The sequence below is a fragment of the Quercus robur genome, chromosome 6 (genome assembly GCF_932294415.1).
Source record: "Quercus robur chromosome 6, dhQueRobu3.1, whole genome shotgun sequence".
NCBI classification, from domain to species: Eukaryota; Viridiplantae; Streptophyta; class Magnoliopsida; order Fagales; family Fagaceae; genus Quercus; species Quercus robur.
In genome coordinates this window covers 51057532-51068907 of record NC_065539.1, presented here as the reverse complement: position 1 = coordinate 51068907, position 11376 = coordinate 51057532, and the positions used below count along the sequence as shown (strand labels likewise).

The 11376-nt window shown below is 34.0% G+C and overlaps 1 protein-coding gene across 1 annotated transcript; it reads right to left on the bottom strand.

The window, feature by feature from the left end:
• Positions 1-4740: 4740 nt before the first annotated feature.
• On the bottom strand, positions 4741-10093 carry LOC126689331 (protein trichome birefringence-like 10). The gene is made up of 4 exons (XM_050384494.1): positions 9022-10093; positions 7136-7525; positions 5798-5956; positions 4741-5671 (listed from the first exon to the last, which is right to left on the bottom strand). Exons 1-4 carry the CDS (start codon positions 9456-9458, stop codon positions 5308-5310), a joined length of 1350 nt encoding a protein of 449 aa, XP_050240451.1. The 5' UTR covers positions 9459-10093; the 3' UTR covers positions 4741-5307.
• Positions 10094-11376: the final 1283 nt, after the last annotated feature.

Sequence of the window (11376 nt, the reverse complement as noted above, 5' to 3'; positions counted from 1 at the left end):
AACCCTAGAATTTCAAGCTTTCTAGGAGCTCTGATACCATATGAGAAAAGAAAGAATTGGGAAAAACTGAATTGATTTTATTAACTTACTATCTGTCCTTTATATACATTCACAAGATCAGCTAGAAACGGAAACAGAGCATAAGCTCTGATCTAAGCTAACAGAAACAGAACTAACAGACTAACAACTTCTCTCACGTGTAAATAACTAACCTACACACGTGTAACAACTAACAGAAGAAAAATAAAACTAAACTACAAGTCGTATATCTATACAGCTTACTTAAACGACAAGAGCTTCTGAGATCATTTCTTCAACTTCTGCTATACACGTTGAACCTGTCTTCTTCTGCTTCTGGTCTTTGCCTTGATCTTGATACTCTATGACAAAGATTGTATGGCTAAAACTATATCAATGGATACCCAACAAAACATCAGCAACACTTCTGATCAAACTGGTCAAAACGTCCAAAATGATCACGCTGAAGATGGTCCAAGGATTGCTGATTTAGAGAAACATGTGAGAGATATGACGCAAGACATGTAGCAACTCTTGTATCAAGATTTGATGCAACGGCTTTCTTCCCCAAGTTGTTCCACCATACAGTTAAGAATGCAAAATTCGCAAATACCAAGTGTAGAAGGGAGATAGTGAGAAGTAAACGAAGAACAAGGGGCCAATCAGCACGTACGTTAAGACCGAGAGCTAGATGGGAGATCGACCGACAAGAGGTCAGTGACAATCACTAGAGAGAATTATGAGCATTTATCTTGCACCGGAAAACAAAGCCTCACATAATAATAGGAAGAACAACTTAAAGATGTAAAGGCGATGAGATAATGGAGGCCATTAAAGGAAAGGCACCAGCAATGGTGGAGGAACTTGTTTAGAAGACAAATCTACCTTGCACCTCACCATTAATGAACTCTGCCCCACTATAATGCCATTATAGGTCAAATGTCGAGTTATTACATAAACTAGTTGCAAACTCATGCGATACGTAAAAATATAAATATTATATAATGAGGTGTAATATATAAAAAGTAACAATTACTTTAAGTATTATCTATTTTTTTAAAAAAAATTACTAGTATTTTTTTATCTTTTTATCTCTACAAATATATCATTTTATTATTATTATTATTATTATTATTATTATTATTATTATTCTAAGTTTGATTAATATTTTTTTAAGGCGAACCATATTCTTCTAACTTCTATTGTAGTGTAATTATATTTGTTTAATATATATAAAAAGTAACAATCACTTCAAGTATTGTCTATTTAAAAAAAAAAAAATTCTACAGGTATTTTTTTATCTTTTTATCTCTACAAATATATCATTTTATTATTATTATTATTATTATTTTATGTTTGATTAATATATTTTTAAGGTGAACCACATTCTTCTAACTTCTATTGTAGTGTATTATATTTGCTTAATATACAACTAAACTTTATAAGTTTCAAATTTATTATTCAAATTTCTCATCTCTCAAGGAATAAGGAAATTATCATAATAATCAAAACTCATTACAAAATTACAATATTATCTTAACCAATATTAAAATGAAACTAAAGGAATAATAATAGGATTTATAATAATTTATTACTCAAACAATTGGTAGGCATATTCAAATTCATGTTTCCAAAAAAGGTAAGTATTAACCCAAACTAAAATTCAACCAAATCTATAAAAGTGAAAGAGAAGACTTTCTGATGGGATATTAAAAAAAAAAAGTAATAATACCAAAATACATATTTTAAAAAAAAACCATCAACCTTAATTAGAGTTATAAGAAAGAATAAAAATTCACCGAGAGAGAGAGAGAGTACTCACAGTTTTGTGTCGGAAAAATATGAATTGAATATGAAAACGATTTCAAATTTATACAAAATAAAATGGGTAGAAGAAGAGTCAAAATATAAAATAAAAATAAATAAATAAAAAGAGGAAGGAAGTATAATGGTAAAATAGTGGGGAGATAAATAAGCAAAAAGAAAAGGGAAATGTTAGAAGAAGTGTAACAATAGGTTTGTGAACTAATAGGACAAAAAAGAGTTTTTTTTTTTTTTTTTTTTTGGAAAATAGCGGGGAAGAAAAGTTTAAATAGAGAAAAAAAAATATAAAAAATAAATGAATGACGTGACTGCTGATGTGGTTCAACAAAAACGTAGCAATAATAAATGATATGCTTTATTTTTTATATAAATATAGATGGGTCATGTTAACGGTATCATTTTAAGAAAGTTTTGACACCATTATTATAAAAAATATTTAAAAAGCTTTAAAAAATTAAATACTTTTTTCTTTACCTAAAAATGTTTTTAAAAAAATTTCCTACACCAATGTCTTTATAACATCTGTTAACTTTTTCCTATATCAATTTATTATTTAAGATGCGGTTTCCTATTAAGCACGGAGTGGGAGAAGTTAGGGGAGATCAACTAACTGCATTGGAACATTAATTACGTAGCCTCTTTGAAAGGCGGCAAACCAAGGAGATCCTCACTATTAATTGAGAGAGGCTAGAGGTAAGCAATAATTAAAGGCTGAGAAAAGCTGGTAGAGACTAGAGAACCTAGTTGAGATCGGAGTACTTGAAGAGGACCAAACTACAAGCCTACAACCCCATGTAACAAAAGAGGCCCGACTGTCCGAGTCCTCCAACAACCAAGCAAGTGGAGCTAAGCTTAATCCCCAAATTGCTGAAAAGTGAAAAACATAGAATTTTAGTATGCTCAACACTTCAAGTTTAAGGTTACAAATAATGAAGATGAGTAGGAAGCCACAGTAGTTGGATTGAAGGTGGTCTAAGCACTAAGCAGTAAGCAGTAAGAGTTTAGCTCGTTATTGTGAACAGTGACTCACAAATTTTAAAGCAAGTCTAGGGAGAATATGAAGCTAATGGAGATAAAATGAAAAATAGTAATGTTACATACACAAATTATTTTACTATATTTTTACAAACTGCTGATGTAACTTTAGTATTTTTAAAATAATTATTGTAAGTAAAAATGTAATGTTAGTGATGAGCTCATATTAGAACTAGTAAAAATTTGCCACATCAACAATTTGTAAAAATATTGTAAAATACTTTGTATCTATAGCATTACTTAAATATTGTAAAATATCTAAGGAGAGTCATCATGGACATAGGGCAACTTCAAAAAAATTCCTAATTAAGCAAATTCCGCAGGAACAAAAAAGGAGTGTTGATTGACTGGTCCAATTAGCCTCGACGCTAGAGCCCGACCTGAGCAGGTTAGTCCCGGTCGAGTACTTAGCCAAACCAAGTATTGCGCAGCTATAGAACTAAAGGAAATGCATGTGACAATGTGGAGGTAAACTACCCTATCCCAATCTTTATGTTTATTAGAAAGGAAGAGCTAGGAAGATTAGGATATGAGCAAGCAGATACACCATATTTGAAATGGTGTTATAGAAAAGGAGCTTATTTCTACCCTATCTATGTTGTCATTCCTCTTATAAAGCCGAGTATATTCTGAAAGGACATTGACAAGGAGTGAAATGCAAAGAGGGCCAAAGGGGATAAGAAACAATGTGTAATGCAGATCAAAGCATAAATCTATATAATATCAATTGAAGTTTAACATTTATTGTAGTTAATTCTTTCACTTTTGTTGAGTCACATCAGTGTAGCATTTCGATTTATTTTGGTCCATTCATTCCAATTTGATCCACTTATGTCCATTCAATTCATTTCAGTCCACTTTGGTCTATTTCGGTCCACTTCAAGCCATTCGGTCAATTTCAGTCTACTCAGTCCACTTCGGTCCATTAAGTCCATTCCAATCCAATTCTCGGTCCATATCGGTCCACTACAATCCATTCACTCCATTTCTCTAGTTTGTTTTAAAATGGCGTCGTTTATGTAAGGTTTTTTTAATCATTCCTTTAAATGGAATGTTGTTTTACATTTAATTTTATTTTAATCAAAATCGCATCATTTTATGTTAGTTTAAAAAGATTTAGAAAATGACGATTATTTTTGTCAAGTCATATATACAAAAACTTAGACACAAATCACACGTGATATTACACTTATAAATAACAGAATTCCAACGATTTCATTTTATTCCAAACTTTAGGGAGTCAAATATAACGATTGAAAATTTATAGACTTGACACCTATCATAATGATAAATGACTCCTCTTGCCGTGACATTCTCTTAAATTCTCTAATATTAAGGATTATTTGCTAGTTGGCAAACTTTCTATTACTAAAGACAAGAATCATGATCCACTAAAACAATCAAATAACCTTATATATATACTCACCAAAGAATGGCAACAACATTAATTGTCTAGGAAGTACACATGTAGTGTAAAACTCAAGTTTTGCATCCTTCAATTTCAACGTGTTACATCATCTTATCACATTTTTAAAAATAGAAACAACCACATCCAATAAATTTTAATACACACCTAAAAATTCAACAAAATTGAGTTAATTGAGATGATATTGGATATAATAGAATGTATTGAAACGTGGGTTTTACGTCTCATCTTTACCAAATTCAAACTCATCAACAAAATCATGTCTTATAACTCAATTGGTTGGCCCATTCTTGTAAATGGAGACATCCTTGAGTTCAAATCCCCTCACTCCCAACTACTTAATTATTTATAAAATAAAAATAAATAAATAAAAAATCTATCAGCAATCAAATGGGGCTTGATTTTAGGGAGAGTAGTCAGAGTACTACGGAGTTAAATTGCATATAATGCTGACGATTCTATAATGATCAAATATGGTCCTGCCTTCGTACCATTTTAATACAGAAAGAGCTCAATACAGTGCCTTTTGCTTGTAACTAATCTTAACCGATAGGTGAAGTAGGAATTACAAGTCATTAAAAAAAAAAAAAAGGAACCAAACCTTTGGTCCTTGGTAAAAGTAACAAAATACAAACAAAATTTTGTAAATTATGTATTTTACTCCTGAAGAACTATACCACCTGATTAATCACAATAAAATACCCAATGTGTGAATGTTTCTTTACAGTGTATGTCTTTAATCCAGAGATCCTTGTCCACCCATTTGCCCCCTATAATTGGGCTATTTGTATCTAACTAATCATCTGAAATCCTCATGATCCGACCTCTCTATCAACATCAAAATCTGAGACCCACTTTCAACCTTACTTAAACAGTCTTGCAACTGTCACAGTGTGTTGTTTTCTTTAATCATTTTTCAGAAAGTGGAATCATCTGTGCATAAATGTCCACTTTTTTTTCTTGGTATATAAATAAGAGGCTTTCTATCATGCCTGCAACCACACCTAATACTTTGATGCATTATAGGAGTGAGTAGCCTCGCGCTTAAGGAATAGTGCAAAGAGTAACTCATTCCATGTATCAGGGACTCCAGGCAGACACCAATGACTGCAATCCTGGCGATGGATAGGTGCAGGGCCTACATTAGGACCCAGATAATATAGAGATGAATGCCCATCTTTTCTCTGTGCAGTCATACGAGTTACATTCAATACTTCAAATTTTTTTACTTCTGATGCGTATAAGTGAGTTGAAAAGACAGCATTGGCGATTTTGAATTGCGCCCAAGTATCAGAAGGCACCAATGAGGATCCCAGCTCTGGAAGTGTTTCCAAATGACAGTTTCCCCCGGTCCTCCAATCCCCTCCTCTGTATATAACAAAACTTATTAGTTTAGCTCCCCAAATAGGACGCATAAAAAATCTACTTCACAAGAAAAGGGCAATGGAGGGAGAATAATAAAAAGAGTCAATTGTTTTAAGTAATAAAACAAACCTGAAATGCACAGGAGCGTATGTGCGAAAGAAAACCTGGGTCTTGCTTGAATTTAGTTCAGTGTGTATCCAGTGCGACACAGTCTCAATGGACCTACGATATGCATGTTCTACTTCCATATCCATCTTTACCTCTGCACCTTCTTGGAAGTAACAACCCCTGAACAAAATAGATGGACTTTTAATCTTTTCACCAACTAAAAAATAAAAAAAGAATTATGAATATGAGGTTAGTAGGTTCTAATGATACTCAAAACTAACCCATGATTTAAGGGAATGTCTTGCATCAATAATTACATATACTAACTACCTAACATAAAAAAAATTTAGGTAGGATTTGGTGCAAATGTCACATAAGAAAATTTATTGTTTGAACTCTCATATAAAGGCAAATCTCATTGCAATTTTAATTTAAAGACAATAGGATGTATGGTCCCCATTTCCTATTGAATTATAAGTCAAGGAGATCCAATACAAGCAACCATTAATAGATGTTCAAGCACCCATACCATCATTGTTCAACTAAACCTCATAATTGAAAGGGCCTACTTATCCAGCAAAACTTTAGTTTACCATCAGCTCAGCATCTTAATTCTTTCAACAACAGCACCTTAAATTAAGAGATCAAACAAACAAACAAAAAAAATAGAGAAATTCCAGAAGAAGAAATGAAGAGCACAATTATAAACATTCACCTGTTGGGCAAACAATATGAAAAGAAACCAAGAAACAGCTAAACCCCCCAACCTCCCCCACCCCCCACCTCCCCACAAAAAAAAAAAAAAAAAAAAAAAGAGGCTTCTCTCATAAATTATGCCATTAAGCATATATTTTCATCAAAATTTTATCCTAAAATTAATTTACAATACAAAATTTTTTTTCACATTCTTTGACATTTCACAAAAAGCCATCAACTATCCAAATTTCTGAACTTACAGGCAAGGGTCATTGTTATGACATGTATTCAATCAAGCAGGAGCAGTTCTAAATATCTATAATCCTATTGGGAGGCTATTTGATGGCACAGTTTGTCATTAGTTGCCTTGAAATAGTATCCTATCAACTTTTGATTAGGTATGGATTTCATTTCAACCTCTTATATGGAAAGCAAATTCAAAAGAAATGGAACTAGTGAAATTGCCTCTTTGCCACTTCCATAGATCCTTCAATGAATTTATTATTATTTTCATAACCAGCCTAGTCATAGTTTTTTTTTTTTTTTTTGGTTGATAAAAAGTTGTTTATTTAAAAAAAAAAAAAAAACAAATAAAGGTAAGAACTCATGCCAAATGAAAATTACCCTAGTAAACACACACACAAAATTTGGAGGATTAATTACCCTCTTATAGTCTTCTCATAATTCCACCAATGCCCAGTGTTTAAGACCAACACATCTGCATCTCTCCACTTCACAGAGTTCCAATCCATTTTATCCAACTTCATGGTTGTCCTCACCTTTTGTGGAGCTCCTGCAGGGGGGCGGCTCTGCAATACAAGAAATGGAGACCTGTAGTACTCCACCGTGCAGTTGAAGTCCTTAAACTTGAAAACTAAGAATCCCTTGTGCTTTGTAATTGGACTGCCATTCACTTCATAGATTGACTCATTGTTAGGAACTGCTGACGAGAGCATGCAGAGGAGGGACTCCCATTGATTTCTTCCAATTGAGTCACCAATAAACACTAGCCGTTTGTTTCGCAATTTTTCCAACATCAATTTTGCATCAAATCTGTTTTTTGATAGACAAGAAACGAAACACTCAAATTAGTTTTATGTACTTCATTATATGTTTTTTTTTTTAATATACAAGTTGGAATGAAAACTGAGAGATAAAAGACTAGAAATAGAAGGTTATATGTATTATACAGTTAGCCATGTAAAATCACAACTTATTAACTAACGGACAAAGTGGGGAAATAAGCTAAATGACAAACAGATACAGCAAAATAGAGCAATGAAAACTCAATTTCAGAAAAGAAATGGAATTTGTCTTCATTGCTTAGAATTTGCATGTCATCATTCCAAAGGTTCACGGGCAAAGCCAAAATACAGAGGAAATGCTCCAAAATTTAAAAAGCTACATAAACAGACGATCAAAAATAAGAAAATGACACAAAGGAGAAAAATGGAAATAAAAAGATTATAAATCATGGAATAATATACTTAAAATTACATTGGAAGAAACTCAACCATTTTTGTCCATTGCAAGAATATCCCATTCTAAAAGAAATTTAATGTTAAGGTGAAGCTAAAAAAGATTGTCATTTTCATGGAACAGTAGAGTACTTTAGCTCAATAATCAGGTCCATTAGCCATAGGCACTACTATCAGAAGTGGTTAAAAATTAAATTCCCTTCTCACTCACTGAAAGCTTAACCTTTTGGTAGCAGTGATAAGTTATCAATGACCAATTAGGCAATTATAATTTCTCAACTAGAATAGTCTAAAGGTTAAAAAGTTTGGTTGCCAGAAAAGACAAGAAGGCAATAGAGAACGCATTTTCAAAGTATTTTCTTAATGTTTTCCGTCATTGCAGCATATCCTCTTGTAAACATCTAAAGGTGAAACTAATCAAGGTAGTCACTTCATTTCTCAAGAAAAAGAAAAAAACAAGGTAGCCACTTTCAAAGATAAGTAAATTATGAAAGTTTGATAATAAATTACCCTCACTGAGTGCCAAAGAAATCGAACTAGGTAAAATGGCTACATAAATAACACAGAGAAACGTCGCACTCAGTGCACAAGGCTTCTGCTTGGTGAAAGGTGATTGATGGACAAACTTATCCCAAATTTTAAAAGGCTAATTTCCGGGATCATATCCGTGACACATGGCTTGAGTACAGGACACTTGCCATCAATCACAGTCAGTCTCACACATATCCAATAATAATAAAAATCCCTAGTAAACATTATGATATTCTTTTGTTGCTGAGAAAAATGTGAAGTGCTTCAGAGAAAGACAATTTGACGTCTAATACAATCTAATTGTTCTTTTTTCCAACGTTCTAAAGGCTCAATTGAAATAATCCAAATATGTTTTTACTAGCCAACAAGAATGATTTAATTCTTGAAAATAAAAAATAACAATCCAACAAGAATTATCTAATTCTAACAATTCAATTTCTTTACTTTTTTAGGCCAAGTTTTTGTTTTTCCATTTTCACTCATTTTCTCAGCAACCAAACAGTGCTAAAAGCAACAAATAAGTAACATTCTAATAAGAACCTGGGCAAGTTGCAGTCTTTGGGTTGCCATCTCCACTTGGTGTAAAACAAATCAGGCCTCCCATTCTCAGAGCACCGAAATCCATCATCCAAAAATCTGCAATCTTTGGACTGATACAAAGGATAGTTCTCATCCCACACCCAATCCCCTTCAAAGATATCACACGTGTCACTCTTTTCTCCAAGAAACTCAACCCTTTGGTTCTCACTGGACCCTTTAATCTGAATCCTTGGGAACCTATCTTGGTCAGGAAATAGAAACCCTTTAGCCACAGCTCTATAATCCAAGTAAAAGAAGCCGCAAATCACACAAACAGTAACAACAAAGAATCCCAAAACTCCCACAGACGGCTCAAAAAGCCTCAACCGCTTAAATCTCTTGAAAACTTCAACAAATGCCATGGTTTCAATGTCTATCTCAGATGGATTCTTAGACATTTGAACAGAAGATCAAATTTTGGAATCTGGGTGTTGTTTTTCTAGTGGGAAAGATCAAATTCTGGGGTATAAAAACAAAAGGCAAAGTTTGTGGGGCAAATGGAACAAAGGCACAGGTGTAGTGTTCAAGCAACGTAGAAGAAGTCATGGAAAGCGGTCAGTATAGAGCAGAACTATTTCTTTAACTGCTTTGCTTGGTAGGTCAGTTTCGTCAAGCCATGAATGACAGTTCAAAAAGAAGAAAGAGAGAAATGGGTGTCAAGGAAGCAAAGAAGCATTCATGGCGGAATTATTTTTAGGACCCTTTTTTGTTTTTCTTCTTTTTTCGGTTACTTTAGAAGAGAGAGAGCGGTTTCAGTGAATAAAATAATGATTAGAAAATTTAAAGTGCGTGTAGGTATGCCACTGGTAACGAGAATTTGGTCTCCAAATTGGATCCTACACACGAGCGAGTATTGAATTTATTCATCAACAATAAAATAAACTAGAAGATTTAAGAATGAAAATATTGTGCAGAGAGAGTGAGAGAGAGAGATGGGGTGTGAGAATAATGTGGCTTGAGTTGAAAGTTACTGACTCGCTCGTGGTGAAAGTACTTGGCTTAAAATGGAGAAAGAAAGTGGGTAACGGATAGGAGAGAGTGGAGAAATATTATTGGGGTTTTGTAGGACTATTGTCTTTTCTGATTGGGTCGTTTTCTACACTTTGAACTTCTAGAGCGTGGAAAGCAAGGAAGTTACTATTTCTCTAATGAGAATCCCGACAACACTACGGCTGTAAAGCGCTTTTGAAATAATTAACATGGTTCCTAAACCATTTTTTAGCAAAGGGGGCTAGAAGAGTCTAATCAAATCAAGGAGGGGGTATACAATGTAATGCATGTATCTTTTCCAATGGCTGCTAGAATTTTTTTTTTTTTTTTGGTGGTTACTAATAAAATTTAATAAAGAGATAATTTAAATATATCAACATCACAAAAAAAAAACACGCAAATACAAGAAATATTATAATTTTTTGTATTAAAAAAGAGAATAAGAAAAAAAATAGACTAATAAAAGATAAAGTGTAAATTGAAAATAACGATATGAGAATAATAAAGTGACTACAATAATTTCATAACAAATCTTATGTAACAAGTTGTTAGCCTTTTATTGGTGGGTAAAACATGTTGATGACGTCGAAAATTGTCACCAATAGGTCACACCGTACTCGCGACTCGAATCGAACCTGCACGACAAGAACAATCGACGGACGTCCTTCAGGGAGCACCGGTGTGGTGCCGGCCAAAGGCTCTCCGACGGTCAAGTTAGATTTGTTCTGTTTTACTTAGAGCGTTAGAGAGGGTCAATTAAAGCGTACCTCGATTTCTGGGGGTATTATGCCTTTTATAGTGTTAGAGGGTTGACTTTTCCTTTTTGGTTTCCACATCTTTTCAATGTGGGACTCTACTCCCAATTCTCCTAAGCGTGGTGAGCAAGGATTCCCATTTCCGGATCATGGGGTCTTTCTGGGCTATGGACGTTTCGGATCATGGGCCCTTACAATGTCAGTCAGTGATGGGCCTTCGAAGCTAGGACCATCATCACACAGGCCCAAGAGACCCAGTCCGTCAGGCCCATTAAGGTAAGCCATTAGGCCCACTATTTTATCATCTTCAGTTGCCCCCTTCACCCCAATGGTCCGTCACCTTTTGGGTCAAAGGATCAATGGGGTGACGGTCCTTACGTATGGGTATGACGGTCAATCTATAACGGAATCAGGCAAGATAGAACGACGGTTCCAGATGGGTCAACCCGTCATAGTAAGATTCATCCCGTTGACGGAGACATGACGGGTACAAGTCTGTTGTTACGTACGGACAGGCTGTCAGCATTTATTACGCATGCCACGTGTCGCTCTCTGAATGGCCGTTGTATGG